The following is a 16218-nucleotide window of genomic DNA, read 5'->3' on the forward strand; positions in this document are numbered from 1 at the left end:
AGAAATAAAACCCAGGGGAACAGGCTGGCGATGTGGTTCATAGGTTGGGTGCTTTCTAGCCCTCACCAGGCCTGGGATCAAGCCCCAGCATCACACTCATAGGTGTGGTGGTACACGCCTGTACTTCTACCCTGAGGAGGCAGAGGACCAAAAACTCAAGGTCATCCGTACACGATACACAAGACTCAAAGCTACACAAACCCAGGAGGCCTAGAGTGATTGCTTGAAAGAATGTGAAATAGGAAAAGACAGACATTCTCCACTCTCCAGTGAACTCAAGACAGCAAAGTAGGGCCAGGTGGAGCAGGTTTGTAGGTACATGCTATGTATGCATCTGAACTGAATCCAAACCAAACCAAACACCTGAGCATTCCCTCTCAAAACGGAGCAGGAACAGGGAAGGTTAAATAAAGCAAAGATGTAATGAGCCCTCTTTCAATGTGCAGATAATATATACACTAAAATCTCAGTAAACGTTCTGCAGGAAGAAATATGAAAATCTTTTTGTAAGACAGAGTTTTGAAAGACAGTCCAGGCTGGCCTCAAATTCAAAATCCTCTGCTCCAGTCTGCCCAGTGACAGGATCAGAGTGTGCTACCATATCAGGCTTAGAACACTTCTACCTAAAAATGAATGGAAGTCACTCTGAAGAATGGGATGTGTAGGTGGGAGGAACCCCAAGCAAGAAGGAATAGATCAACTAAAGTTTTACAGTTTTCTTTTACCTGTCTTCATGAAGCCTGGATGCTCGGCAATGTTTGAACTATTCAACAGCTTCACCGCTTTTCGATAGTTGCCCCTTAAGTACTCAAAGTTGCTTTTAAGAAACAGGGAAGGTGCAGACTGTAAAGGAATATAAAAGTGATTTAAATTTGTTTTCAGTTGTCTTTTGCACGATTGTGACATACTGCTGTGCATGGAAGTGTTTAGGACATAAATCAATCGGTTAAATCATGCCACAGAAGACAATTTCTAAATGCTCACTGACCTGTTATTTAAAATACCAAAGTCTCAAAGAGAAAAGCCTGTGAGTGACCACCTTAACAACAACAACACTATAACACAGTATCAAAAGACTGTCTTTGTTCCCTGCATCCTCCCTGCGCCCAGCCTGCTCTATGTTCAAGTGATCTTCTGCCTAAGCCTCTTAAGGAGTTGGGAATACAAGCACAGAACCCTGGGTCTGGCTTATTAAAAGCCAGTTTTACAGCACAAACTAGGACTTTTGTTTTAATGGTCATTGCAAAATTGATGGTCATGGTGTTCTGAATGAAAACAGCCCCATGAACATATTTGAAAACCTGATCCCCAGTTAAAGGAGGTGTGTTACGGGGGCCACGCTTTGCGGTTTAAAAAGCCCATATCATTCCCAGATAGCTCTCTACTCCTTGTGCTCCAGGATCAAACATAAGCTCGCAACTGCTGCTATGGCGCCATGCCTGCCTAACTGCCGTGCTCCTTGACATGATGGTCATGGACTCTATTCCTCTGGAGCCGTGAGCCCCCAAATTAAACAATTCATCTTGTGAGTTGTCTTGGTCATGGTGTCTCCTCAGAGCAGTAGAACAGTAACTTAGAGAGTGGTCTTCTGTAGTTCTTTTTGTTTTTAAAAAAGATCATATGGTTTGAATAAGAATGATGACCCCCACAGGCTCAGATATTTGAATGCTTGGTCCCAAGTAGTATTTGAGAGGAGTTAGGAGGTGTGGCCTTGTTAAGGAAGTATGTCACTGGGGGTGGCCTCAAGCTAGGCTCTCCCTTCCTGCTGTCTGGGGATCCTGCTAGAGACCTTGCAGCTACTTTCTCGGTGTCATGTCTGCGTGTGCCACCATTGTCCGCTCTCCCTAAAATGGTAAGCAAGCCTCAGTTAAATGCTTTCTTTTTTTCAAGTAGCCTTGGTCATGGAGTCTCTTTACAGCAATAAGGCATTAAAACAAAGCTTTATTTTTTTAGCTTATGTGTAAGTGTATGTGGGAGTGGGGGACACATTGAGTATGGGTGTTTATGGAGACCAGAACAGGATGTCAGATCTCCTGGAGCTGAGGTTTATAACAGGCTGTGAGCCACCCAACATGGCTGACGGGAATAAAACGCAGGTCTTCCTGTAATAGTAATACTTATTCCTGATTACCAAACAACCCCTCCAGCCTCCCCACATGCTTTTTTTAAAGACATGGTCTCACATAGGAACCCAAGCTGGTCTTGAACTTGCTATCTAACCAAGAATGACCTTGAACGACAGATCCGCCCGAGTCTAACACCCAAAGCTGATAGTGTAGGCCCGGGCCACCACACCCAAGCTTTCTATTTATGTGCACACTATGGAGGGATGTCTTTTTTTTTTTTTTTAAGGTTTTATTTTCACTTTTATTTATATGTATATGAGTGTTCAGGGCTATTGGAGGTTAGAGAAGGGTTTTAGATCCCCTGGAACTGGAGTTACAGGCAATTGTGAGCTGCCTGATGTGGGCGCTGGGAATCAAACTCACATTGCAAGAGCAGTGAGTGCCATCTCTCTAGCCCTTGTTTTTAACATGGTCACACTTCAGCCCAGACTGGCCTTGAATTCCTGCTCCTCCTGCCTCCACCTCTTAAATGATAGAACTAAATCCATGTGTGTGTCTGTCTGTCTGTCTGTCTGTCTGAGCTAGAGGCTAAACCCAAGGTTGACTGTGTGGTGCTAGGCCAGTGCTGTATCACTGAGCTATCCCCAATCTTTCTCCTTTCTTAGGATTCAAGTTCTCCTTTCGTTAATTCCCAATAACCAGTATTCTTGCAAGTATAAAAAGAAGCCATGTTCCTATATGAAGAGAAGAAATTCCAAAGTTTTGTTTTCAGGCACCAATCTTTCTATTCCAAAATCCTTGGCTTGGATTTCGTACCACTCTCATTAAATCTTCACACTGGAGGGGCCTCCAGAGAGCACTGATTTAGAATACAAATGCACACAAAGGTCTGGACACTGTTCTCTGAGGATCTCCGCCCCAGGATTTACTTGCTAACTTATAAACATACTCTCTGTCTATGGTCTAGTCCTTTCTCTGTCGGGCCTTCTGTCAGCCCAGAGATCTGGTCAATAAGCAATTGTAGTCTCAGGGATTATTCTAGGTAGAGGTACTTCAGGTACAAGCAGTAAACTGCACAACATCAGTTTTAAAAACAGGATTTATTAGCTGGGTGGTGGTAGTACACACCTTTAATCTAGTGCTTGGGACTCATTCCTGGTCTACAAAGTGAGTTCCAGGACAGCCAGGGTAACACAGTAACCCCGTCTTGAAAAACAAAAACAAAACCAACCAGACAAAAATAAACACCCCCAAACCAAAATAAAACCCCAACAAAACAAAACAGCCCCCTCCACACACACACAAACAACCAAACACCAACCCCTCCATCCATAAAGAAAGCCCAGGATTTCTTTACTCGAGTGTACGTGTGCAGGTGTGTGTGTGCCTGTGTGCAGAGACCACAAAACGGCAGCAGGTATCCCACCCTTTCCTATTCTGCTGAGTCTGCTGAAGCTCCCCCTGAACTTGGAGAGCGTTTCCTGTGGTAGGCTGGAAGCCGGCAAGCCCATCCTGTCCTCCCCAGAGCTGGGGTTACAGACATGTGTTTTACCTTTGCGAACTGACAAATCCTCACAGTCTCAATAAGAAAGCCAGAAAGTGACCACCAAGAGGAAAGTCCAGGAGGAACTTACATTTCCAGCTGTGTTCATGACAGACTTGATTTCCCTTTTGCAAGCCTTCAGGGACTTCATCTGGATGTACCCTCTGACTTTGTACTGTCAATGAGGAATGGAAACATGTAAGAGGGGTGGGTCACTTGCACAGGCTCAACCTTTGCTAGCCAGTCCAGGACATTAACTCTCATTTGCATACAACAGAGTCAAAAGCCAGTCATACGCAAATGCAACTTTAAAATTATCTTAAGTATCTGTTTCCTGTTTATTTTCTTGTGGTGCTGGGGATAGAAACTAAGGCTTCATGTATTGCAGGCCATCATTCTACCCCTGAGCAAAACCTACAAACTCAAATCTGCATAAGATAATTTTAAAATTCAATATATTACTTTATCATACACTACAGGCTACTTCAAAGTTCTATACAGTAATTTATAGAAGTTACAATGTATATATTTCAAGCAAAATGTATTTAGAGGGATTAACTGAGCTCTCAACTCCAAGCCTTTGAATCCGAGTAAGCGCACCGCCTTGAGTTAGTGCTCACGTGCCTCTCACACTGCCGCTCGCTCGCCCACACTGTGAGCGTGCGTACCTGGTGTATCTTGGACTTGGCAGCCTCTATTAGAGCTGCACTCTCAGCCTTAGGGTTGGATCCATCTTTGCTGCTGTTATTGCCAGTCTATAAAATAGGAAACAAAGTCAATGGGATTGTTATGACGGTAACTCAGTTCCAGATGAGCTAAGTAGAGTGCCCAAGTCAAGTACCCAGAGGCCATTTGCAAACTGAAGCCACTGCAGAGCCCACTTCTAGGGACTGAGAGTCGAGTGGCACACTAACGTGGCACACTTAGGAAACTCATAGATGAGCATAACCAGGGACCCATTTAAAATCACAGGTGCCACTCAAGACTACGCCTCTAAAGCCCAAGCCAGACCCTGTCTCTTTCTAGCCAGCACCACTGAAGCCCAGCTTCCTGAGGAAGCCCTCAGTCTCCCACCGTCCTGACCGCAGAGCCCCTTGGCTGCAGTGGGAAAATGCCCCAGCCACTGCCCATTGCAGACACTGCTCCCTTCCCAGCCTACAAGTCCCTCGGCTCCACCCCTCCTCTTCTGATAGGTCAAACTGTTCAACTCACTGTACTCCATCCGCCCCTCCCCAGCAGAGGGCCCAAAGGACAAGGATTGCATACAGTGTTCCTACTGTCAGATCAGACACACACAGACACACACACACACAGACACACAGACACACACACACACACACACACACACACACACACCACACACACCCCTACTGAACTTAAGGCCTATTTCACCAAATATTAACAGTACTAAATATTATGAAAATGAAATATTTGACAACACAAGGTTTAGGAGTGAAGCTGAGAGCATTCAACTGGAATCTAACATACCCTGTTGGGTTGAGAAATGTGAAACATGCAAACATTAATAAATGGAACATTTTACACACAGTTTACAAGGGTAAGTCAGATATTACTTTCTGTGAATGCCATCTCATAAGCTGCTAGGATACTACCTCATACAACAGACACTGGTCACACTTCTAAGTCCAGTGCCTGGAACTCACCTCGTTCTTCCCATTTTTGCCACCGCTACCCTGTGAAATCATTTTTTCTAGGACGGCAAGAAGATGCAGAGCTTTCTCAGCCTGGTGGGTTAATATATACAAGTCTACGAGCAAAAAGCACACCGCTTGGGCAAATTTTTCTTCTGGCAAAACAAACACACAAATAGGAAAAGTTACAGTCCAAGCTTGAGCATACATCTCTGCTTACCCACAAACAGGACACCACCCTGCAAAATGAAGCATGTCTTCCCCCAAGCAAAGGATGCCACTAAAGCCATGACTGAAAGCAGCACGCTATCCCTGGAACTCACTCTGTAGACCAGGCTGGCCTCGAATTCAGAAATCCGCCTGCCTCTGCCTCTCAAGTGCTGGGATTAAAGGCGAACGAATGCTTATTTTATGTGCATGAGTGTTATAAGTGTGCACAGATTCCTGTCTTCTACACACATATACACACATACTCAACTGTTCACCCATGAACTCACATAGAAAATGACCAAAATTCCTGCCTGTATACATGTGTATTCTTGATGCATGCTGAGACCAGAACAGGGCATTGGATCCCTTGAAACCATAGTTACAGACAGTTGTTGGCTGCCAAGTAGGGCTGGGAACCAAACTCAGATCCTCTACAAGAGAAAGTACTCCAAACCACTGAGCCACTGTCCAGCCCTCCTAATCTTTCATGTAAATTAAGGTATGAAAGGTCCCTAAGAGGAGAGTATTCAACAGCAAGGAAGAGACAAGAAGTTTTTGCACTACCCAACAGTTCATTTTCACCCTTCCTTCCCTTTGTCCCATCCTTCCTTTTTGATAGAGTCTCACGAAGCCCAGGCTGGCCTCAAACCTAGGCTGTATCAGAAGATGACCCCAAACATCTGGTCCTCCTGCCCGAGTCCAGGAGGCTAGGATTACAGGCATGTGACAGCATGTGGGGGACCTTTAAACACCAGGTGGGAAAGAGTGCTAAAGGAAAACTGGCCTTCTCTAGACTAAAAACAAATTTAGAATTGTGGAAACAGCTTTATTCTGTTGTTTTTGGTCATTTTCTATGTGTGTACAAAGGTGTGCAGTTGAGTATGTGTGTACGTGTGTGGAAGACGAGGAATCTCTGCTGTTGCTCCTTAGGCACTGTTTACTTTAGTTGTTCTATCTGCATGTATGTCTGTGCACGCCATGCATGCTGGCTGCCTGATGAAGCCAGAAGAAAGCATCAGATCTTGTCAGAGTGAGCAGCTCGCTGTGTGGGTGCTGGGAATTGAACTCATGCACTAGAGCAGCTGGTGCTCTTACCATCTCTCCAGTCCCTGACTCTAGTTGTCTGAGGCAGGCATCTCACTAGCCTGGAGCTCTCTAAGAAAGCCAGGCTATCTAGCCAGAATTCTCAACACACCCGCCTGTGCCCTCCCCATGGATTACAGCCATGTCCACAGGCCCAGCTATTCTCATGTGGACTCGGCACCGAATGCAGGCCCTCACACTCACAGGGCAAGCACTCTACTGAGTTATGTATTTCTCCCATTCTTTCTCCCCCTTTAAATGCTAACATATAGCTCAGATTTAGGTCATCTAGATAAAAGCAATAGAGAAATTTGCAAGAAAGAGAGGACATACCGAAAGGTTCTATGAACTGATAGAGCTTCTCGCCGACAGATATGGCCTCCGTGTACTGGCGCAGATGATAGAGAATGACAGCCTGGTTATAATACAGCATGCTGTTCTCAACATCGTCTAACCCATCCATCTCTTCAACAGCCGAGTGGACCTGAAACAATCCGGGCAGAATGCACTCTAACAACAGCAAGGAAACAAACAGCAAAAGGCAAAGAACTCAGCGAGGTGTGTGGCACACCCCCATAAGCTCAGCACCTAAAGCTGAGGCAGGAGAACTAACACAAGGTCATGGTCAGTTGAGGCTACACAGTGAGTTCCAGGCCAGCCTTTGAATAGCTGTGGGTGCAGATGTGTGCCACCATGCCCGGCTCCAACACATCTTATTTGATTTTCCTACACTGCCATAATACCTCTGTCAGGCTGGTGGCACACGTCCTTATCCCACCACTGGGAGGGAGGCAGAGAGAGATAGCAGATCCTTGAGTTCCAGGCCAGCCTACTCTACAGAGCGAGTTCAAGGACAGCAAGAGCGACAGAGAAACTGTCTGAAAAAAAAAAAAAAAAAACAAGGACAAAATAGTACCTTCAGGTTTTAATTAGTCCCCAAAGCTACATAGTGAGAATACAAATATTTATCTTATAAATGAGAGAGATTAGTCTTAATTATGTTGTCCAAAACCAGGGTATATTTAAGGGTCTAGTCTCATGGAATAACAATTCTGTTTTAAAAAATAGCAAGCAACAAAACCCAAGCGGCTGCATTGCAGTAGGTGGTTAGAATAAGCCTTTAAAAAGGATTTTGTTTTTATTTCCCGTGTGTGTGCCTGCAGGTATGCATGTACACCTCAAAGGCAAGAAGAGGGCATTGGATGCCCCAGAACTAGAGTTACAGATGCTTGTGAGCTACCACCCAGATGCTGGGAACCAGACCCAGGTCCTCTGGGAGAGCAGTAGCCAGTGCTTTGAACCACTGAGCATCTCTTCAGCACACGACGACAGGGTGGACCAGTGTCAGTCACATATGGAGCCCAGAGGACAGGCTTGTGTCACAAGTGCGTCTACCCTCTGAGCAATCTCACTGGCCCAATATTTTCATTTATTTTCTTTCCCCTGCCCACTTTTAGGTTGAATTATTTTATTTTGTGTATGACTGTTTCCCCTGCATGCATGTGTGTAGGGTACAAGCCTGCCTGCCAGATCCCACATGGCTGCTAGGTCTTACTTCTGCAAGAGCAGTATGTGTTCTAACTCTGAATGCTAAGCCCTCTCTAGCCCAGCTTCCCAATGTTTAAAAAATAAATACATTTCCGATATAGATCTCATTCTATATAGCCCAGGATGACTTCCAAAAACACAGTTATCCTCTTGTCTTAGCTTATCAAGTGCTGGGATTATAAACCGGGTTTGCATTTTATTATCATTTTTTATTTGTTTGAAAACAGGGCCTCGCCGGGCAGTGGTGGTGCACACCTTTAATCCCAGCTCTTGGGAGGCAGAGGCAGGCGGATTTCTGAGTTTGAGGCCAGCCTGGTCTACAGAGTGAGTTCCAGGACAGTCAGGGCTACACAGAGAAACCCTGTCTCAAACAAAACAAAACAAAACAAAAAAACAAAAAACAAAAAAAGAAAACAGGGTCTCACTATATAGATTTGGCTGTCTTAAAATTAATTCTTAATTCTTAAAATTAATTCAGGAGTTCTGCCTCCTGAGTGCTGGGATTAAAGGAATGCACCACATGCCTGGATTATTGTTTGTGTTTTTGAGGCAGTCTCATTATATAGCCCTGTCTTAGCCTAGAACTCGCTTTGTAAACCAGGCTGGCCTAGAACCTCTTTACATTTCACAACAAGTCTCTAATTATCTACAACACATGTAACTAAAATTCTAGCCACATTAAAACTAACATTTCTTTGCCATCATAAAAATTAAGACACAGGCTGGAGAGATGGCTCAGAGGTTATGAGCACTGGCTGCTTTTCCAGAAGTCCTGAATTCAATCCCCTGCCACCACGGGGTGGTGCATAACCATCTATAACAAGATTTGTTATAGATGTCCTCTTCTGGCCTGCAGACATACACACAGGCAGAACACTGTATATATAATGAATAGATCTTAAAGATTTTCAAAAAGAAAAATTAAAACAAAACTATTGTCTAACGTTATTAGATTAATTCTAAGGTTGACATTTCCCCTAAATCATGCAGTGGTTTAATACACATGGATTTAACAACCTTGGTGTTGGATGGTATCGAACCTAAAGCTTCACGGAGCACAGGGGTTCATAATCAGATCTCAGTCACTGATGTGGTAAGCCTGACACAGCAGGCAATTCACAGGGAAGGAAAGACTCGGGTGGACCTGCTCAAGAGAGCTCTTCATTCATTACTCAGTCACTATGGATATACTAAGAAGTGTCTTAAATAGAGAAAACTCCATTTCTAAAGGAAGGTAACTCTGTCTGTAGCAGTATTTATTTTATTTTATTTAAGGTTCTTGCTGTGTGTCCCTGTGTGAGAAGCTCCTGCGTTGGCTAGATCAGCATCAGTACTCTCCTCTGTTGCTCTCCACCTCTCCCTGGAGACAGCTTTCTCGCTGGCCTTGGGCTTGCTAAATAGGCTAGGCTGGCTGGACAAGGCCTCCTCAGTGTTGAGGTTAGAATATCATTTAAACCTATGCAAAAACTATAGCAACAAAGGATTCAGATCAGTAGAAATTCTGTCATCAACATCAGGCAAGAAATAACATTTCTTTTCCTTAACTATTTGTATTTCACAGATTAACACAACAAACTTTTATAGTTAAATTCATTATCACCTGATTCTTCAGCTGGTTAAGTGTTTGTCTCAAATTATCTGTTGTTGTTTGATTATTTTTAAAAAATTCAGCTACTGCTGTATTCAGAATAATTTTGTAATCATCTTTGTTTATATCTTGGAGACAGGCAAGGTGTTGCAGACAGGCATCATAATTTCCAGACTAAAAAGAAACAAAAGACAAACAAAACCACACATATATACACAAAATTCCATATCAGCTTTAAGAACAATACAGCTTTTCCATGTTTCCCTCATCTTTCCTCACGTTTTAAAGCAGAAGTCCCCTACGTATAGCAATAGGCGAGTCAGTGAACAGCAAGCGTGTTGGGTATTTTCTACATCTGCAGATAAGAGCCACCATGCACACCAGACAGGAGAGGTGATGTGCACATACCGCTGGCAGGCTATGGAGAGCAGAGGCCAGCCAAGAAAAGGATGTAATCATTCCAAAGGCGAGATTCTAGCAAATATACTTTGAATGCAAATCAGATTCTTCTAATGCATATCAAATGTATGTACATATATAGCATAGGGGTTTTTCCATATTGTTTAATGTCAGAAAGGTTGTAATTCTGACAACAAATATTTGGTGTTTCACTTTCAAGTACAGTCAAGACAAAATCTGAACAGAGCAGGGGAATGGAAAGACTGACTGACCACACATTTACAAATCTAAATTTAGAAGACTCAAACATTGCTAGAGTTGAAACATGTTCATGAAAACAAAAACTTGGGGGTAGTCCAAAAGTACTTCTAATCTTTCTACCATATTTACATAAAATTAACCCTAATTCTCCTTTGAGTTAACTCCTGACTTATGACGAAGAGGGTGAAGAGGGAAGCCACTTCTTACCGTGAAGGCCTGGAGGGCACTGGCGGACAGCTCCTTCTCCTGGTCCGTGACCCCAGATGATTGGCCTGCCCCTTCATGCTTCTCTGCTCCCTGATCTGCAAACACACAAGGTTTCTTTAGAAATGGCAGTGGGGACTGGAGACAGTTCAGCAAGAAAAAATATTTGTTCCCATGCAAGCCTGATCCCTGTGTTTGATCCCAAATCCTACAGGATGGAGAGAGCTGACCTCACACGTTATCCTGACCTCCACCTGAGTTCACAGCTCACCATATGTCTGCCCACACACAAGAAATGAAGCTTGACAATGAGTTTGTTCTCCTCCATCTGTTTTGGTATTTCGGGGGTTGGGGGTGGGAATTAAGTTTAGAGATAGTGTCTCATGTAGTCTAGGACAGCCTCAAACTTAGTACTTCACTGATCTTCCTTCCCTCTACCTCTTAAGAGCTGGGATTATGTGTATGTGCCCCTACACAGCTGTGTGTGTGTGTGTGTGTGTGTGTGTGTGTGTATGTTCTGGGGACTTAGAACCTTGAACACTTGCTCTGCTTACCAGACTTGAGGTCATAGCCTGTGCCCCAACAAAATTTGGCCACCCATCCCTCATAAGTAATTAAAATAGCCAAATTAACAGTAAAAAGTAGAAAGGGGATTTATTCAATGTGTCTCCATTGGGAAGAGGGACAGAGTCTTAATAACTTTTTCAGGACTACTTCAGGGCTGTGAGGTTAGGCTGTGGTTTAAGTAGAAACCGAGTTATATGCTTGCTTACACACACACACACACACACACACACACACACACACACACACCATGCATGCTTCCTGTGAAGTTATTTCAAGGCAAATGAAATGCAACCTCCTAATTCATCAAATGAGTATGAGTTTAGACAACAGTGAGTTGGGACTGCAATGACCCAGTAGAAAAGCTCTTATCTACTACATACAAGGTCTTGGGTTTAATTCCCAAAAATGAATAAGCAAACAGGACAGAAATCAGGTGAATCAGGTGGCAGAATGCTTGCCTAGCACCTGAGGCCCTCAGCTCAATCCCCAGCCTTGCATAAACCAAGTACTGGGGTGCCTAGCACTCCAGAGGTAAAGTCTGGAAACTCAGTTGTTCAAAATCATCTTCAGTTAGCAAGCTCAAGACCAGACTAAGACAGGAGACTCTTAACTCAAAAAATGTTGCTGGTTCAGAAAGCTGACACAGGAAGATTGCTAGAAATTCAGGAGTTCAAGACCAACCCAAGGAAGATAGGGATGCCTTGGTTTTTGTTTTGTTTTGTTTTGTTTTTAAAAGTAAAGTATTTAATTTGACAGCAGGTTTACATCCCAGCTACAGGGTGACTTATAAGTGTTCCATACTGAATACCAAAACCAATCCAAATTGGCTGAGTGATAGAGGTGTTTGCCTGGCAGTTAAGGCCTTGGGTTTGAGCCCCAGAACCACAGGGAGTGGTGATGGGGAGTGACTAGGGGTAGAACCGTAAAAATATGCACACAGACAGACAAGACAAACACACACATACATACATACATACATACATACATACAACATCTGAATATGCACAGAACCAAGGCTCTACTTTCCACTTTAAATAATCACCTTGGGGATGGAGGATTTCACTCCACTTCCCATTCCTCTTTAAATTCTCTTGACCACTAGGAAGATGGCTCAGTGGCTAACTCATGACTATCCAGTTACAGGGTATACAACACTCTCTTCTGAACTCTGAGAGCACCAGGCATGCAAAATACTCACACATAAAATAGAAATTTAAGTATAAATTAGTCTTACTTTGGTGTGCCCATTTTTTGAGGTAGGATAGCCCGGGATTCTCTCCATACAGCCAAAGGCAGCTCTGAACTGCTGACTCTCCTATCTCTGTCTCTCAAGTCCCGAGACTGCAGATGTACAGCACAATGACAGGTCTAGAGGACATTCTTTAATGAGTCACCTGGGCCTAAGCATCAATGATTTTAGTTAGGAACTCTTGTACCTCTGGGGAGGTGGAGAAAGGAGGACTGAGCCTGAGACCTTCTTGAGTAATACAGTGAGAGACTGCCTCAAAAATCAACACACACACACACACACACACCCCGAGACACGGTTTTAATACTAGCTCAAGCTGGCCTCAAACTTACTATGAAGCCCATGGTTAGCCTCAAAATCATGGCAATCCTCCTGCCTCAGCCTCCCAAGTGCTGGGCTTAAAGGATGAGCCACAATGCCCATCTAGGACACTGAAGAGTTTAAGCATCTACCACTAAAATCAGATTCATGTGGACACAGCTGTCATCATCCCTAGAAAACAGAAAAAGTCTCAAAATTCCCCAGGAAATGGGCCAACCTCAAGGTCAAGCAACCAGCTCTGCAGCTCACTTCTATGTGTATTTGAGAACTCAGTTACATAAATACTTTTTTACATCCATATTAGTCAAACCATAATTTACCTACATCTTTTACTTTAGGATAACAAAACTACTTCAATGAGATCACTTTTTTTTAATTAATTTTTTAATTTATTGTGCATTGCAGAGTTGGAACCTGGCTTTCGAATGTCCTAAGAGACAAGCACTCTTTGTCGATACTGACTTCTTACCAGACAGTGTTCGCACATAATCCCACAGTGCATCTCCATTGGCGATGGGGAGCGGGTCCGACCGCCCCTCCAGAGGCTTCAGGTCCCTCCTGCCCTGGCCTAGTGGACATGGGGGACACAGGCCAACGGAGCTCTCGGATGTGCAAACCCTGACACTCTTTAAACTGAAAGACTTCATTTCTAACAACAGTAACAACACCACACACGCGTACGCACACACCCCACCCCTATAGATTTCAACTACACAGAAAAGAAACATAACATCTCTTCCAAACTGAAGGTCAGTTAACTGAAAGCACGGACATATTCCAACACAGAATGTTAACACTGCAAAGCTGACTGGAGGATGACTACAAACTGTGCTGTGCAAACACAGTCCCAGGGACAGACAGGGAAAGACTGAAAACACTATGCTGAAAGGGTAAGATAGACAGACACAAAATAGCAATGCCTTGGCAAGGCAGAGTTTAAACAATGTCTTTTCCTTTTGTTTTGTTTGGGTTTTAAAACAGGCTCTCGGGCTGGAGAGATGGCTCAGCGGTTAAGAGCACTGACTGCTCTTCCAGAGGTCCTGAGTTCAATTCCCAGCAACCACATGGTGGCTCACAACCATCTGTAATGGGATCTGATGCTCTCTTCTGGTGTGTCTGAAGACAACTATGGTGTACTCCTACACATAAAATAAATAAATATATTAAAAAAAAAAAACAGGCTCTCAAGTAGCCCAGGCTAGCCTCAAACTCACTATGTAGCCAAGGATTAACCTGAAGGTTCTTTTCCCTCAACCTTCCAGGCATTGACATGACAGCCCTCACTGAAGTTACCAGGGAGCTCTTAGGACAGCTCAGATGTGGTTTCTACCACCCCCCAAAAAAAAGCCAAACCCCACCAGCCTGGTCTACAAAGTGAGTTCCAGGACAGCCAGGGCTATACAGAGAAACCCCTGTTTCAAAAAACCAAAAAAAAAAAAAAAAAAAAAAAAAGGGCTGAGAAGACGGTTCTGTGGGCACAAGTGCGTGCTCTGCAAGTGTGACAATGTGAGTTTGACTCTCCAGACCCACATCAAAGCTGGGAACAGCTGCACAGGCTGTAACCAACCAGGATGAAGACAGAAGGGTGCCAGGAGAACCCAACCAGGATAGAGACAGAAGGGTGCCAGGAGAACCCAACCAAGGCAGAGACAGAAGGGTGCCAGGAGAACCCAACCAAGGCGGAGACAGAAGGGTGCCAGGAGAACCCAACCAGGACGGAGACAGAAGGGTGCCAGGAGCTCAGTGCCCAGCTGGCCAGCATAGCAAAGAGTTTGCTTCTGGGTCACTGAAGGATCCTATATCAAGAGAATAAGACAGTAGATGTGTCCTTTCCTGGCCTCCATACAACTCATGTGCATGTACCACACACTCACAACACACATGGACACAACCCCCAAGAGACAGAGACAGATGAGAGAGAGAGAGAGAGAGAGAGAGAGAGAGAAATAAACACACTGTTATATTCTATAGTTCTAATCCCTCAAACAAGAGGAGTTGGAAAAAATGGGAGTCCACGAGTTCCAGAGACTAAAGCAAGGCACTGTCTGTCCTCGGAGCAGCTGAGCACAGTGGCACATGGAGGCTGGGACACTGAATTGAAGGCCCACTTTGAATACTAATAAGCACATGGCAAGCCCCACCTCCATTCTGCTCTTTGGCTTCTTTCTCTGTTTGGTTTTGTTGAGGCAGGTCTCAGTCTATCTCCCAGAAAGGCCTGGAATTCAATTTCCCAGATTGACCTTGTGGGTCCTTCTCCTGACTCAACTCCCAGGTGCTGGGATGGCAGGCGTGTGTCACCACAGCCTGCTGACTTCTGTTTGATCACTGGATCTCTCTCACACACAGGCATTCCTGCCTCCTGTCATGTATCACAGGGCTTCACCAAAGGCTGAAATGCTGCCATTTGCTCTTGGACACTTAGCATCCATTAACAAGGTAAATTGGGCGTAATGACACATATCTGTGACCCCAGCACCTCGGGAGGCTGAGGCGGGAGGCTGAGGCGGGAAGATCCGAGCTTAGGATCCTGCTGATCAATTGCCAAGGAGACACACAAGGACTCTGTTCCTCCCTTTTAGATGCCCTTGAACAACCGGAAGAAGAAAGCAGGAGGAAGCAACACAGACAAATCCTCTCCCCGTGTGCTACTTTCAAAAACTGCTTCCAGAGGCTGTTTTTCCAGAGGGGGCCATGGTGAGGCCCCTTAAAAAAACTCCCACAGGAAGTGATTGCCACGGCTTCTCAGAGCCCATGGTGGATCAAGAGCAGGGATGGAATACACTGTGTCTCCCCTTCACTTCCTGGACCCTGGGCTGGCACTTTCCAAATAAGTTTAACATGTCTCTTCTGCCTCTTTCACCACTACCATAAGAAACACTGGCTGGTGCTGTTTACTTGCGTGTGCGTGTGTCAGAGACAACCTGGAGAAGGCAGTTTTCTCTGCATGAGTCCTGGGGATGGACTCAGGTGTCAGGCTTGAAAGAAAACACCTTTACCCACTGAGTAAAGTGCTGATAAAGTACTACTCGGGTGGTAGTGGTGCTGGCAGCTGGGTCAGCACACGCTTTGATGCCAGCCTTCTGAGGTAGAGGCAGAGGCAGAGGCAGGTGGATTTCCTGCTTTTGAGGCCAACCTGGTCTACAGAGGGAGTTCAAGGACAGACAGGGGCAACACAGAGAAATCTTGTCTCGAAAAAAAACCTAAAAAAAAAAAAAAGAAAAGAAAACAAAACAAAACAAAAAGAAAAGTGTAAGAGAGCAACTACGAGGACCCAACAGCCAGAACCATGCCACTTAACCCAGCAGAGGTCCAGAGTGCAGGTCCTCAGAGGCAGGCTGTCTTACACTCACTTCATCATCTGAAGGATGCCTGCACAGTGTCTTTGTGAAGGAAGGAAGCAAGCAGTGAAGGAACGCCACGTGACTGAGGTGCAACTCAAGCCGGGCAGTCCTGGATCTGGTGAGACGCTTCCCGGGAAATGATTCCAGAAGCAGCACTGTTTTGATTAACAAGGACAGTCCCGGTCC

The 16218-nt window shown here is 44.7% G+C and overlaps 1 protein-coding gene and 1 long non-coding RNA gene across 8 annotated transcripts in view; one reads left to right on the forward strand and one right to left on the reverse strand.

Moving 5' to 3' along the window:
- Positions 1-16218, reverse strand: part of Cnot10 (CCR4-NOT transcription complex, subunit 10) — a 54347-nt gene that overhangs the window by 36246 nt on the left and 1883 nt on the right. For all 7 annotated transcript variants that reach the window (XR_003948060.1, XR_003948061.1, XR_003948062.1 and 4 more), the window contains exons 2-8: positions 10558-10652; positions 9703-9864; positions 6888-7038; positions 5274-5416; positions 4278-4364; positions 3701-3784; positions 726-843 (exon numbers count right to left, since the gene is read on the reverse strand). Coding sequence is in view for 4 of the 7 variants with exons in the window: in NM_153585.5 (NP_705813.2) it covers positions 726-843; positions 3701-3784; positions 4278-4364; positions 5274-5416; positions 6888-7038; positions 9703-9864; positions 10558-10652 (840 nt within the window). In the remaining 3 variants the exon portion in view is untranslated. The remainder of the gene's footprint in view (positions 1-725; positions 844-3700; positions 3785-4277; positions 4365-5273; positions 5417-6887; positions 7039-9702; positions 9865-10557; positions 10653-16218) is intronic.
- On the forward strand, positions 12965-15890 carry Gm51659. The gene is made up of 3 exons (XR_003948085.1): positions 12965-13581; positions 15038-15127; positions 15271-15890. It is a non-coding gene; the product is annotated as a predicted gene, 51659 (long non-coding RNA).

This window comes from Mus musculus, chromosome 9, assembly GCF_000001635.26.
Source record: "Mus musculus strain C57BL/6J chromosome 9, GRCm38.p6 C57BL/6J".
NCBI classification, from domain to species: Eukaryota; Metazoa; Chordata; class Mammalia; order Rodentia; family Muridae; genus Mus; species Mus musculus.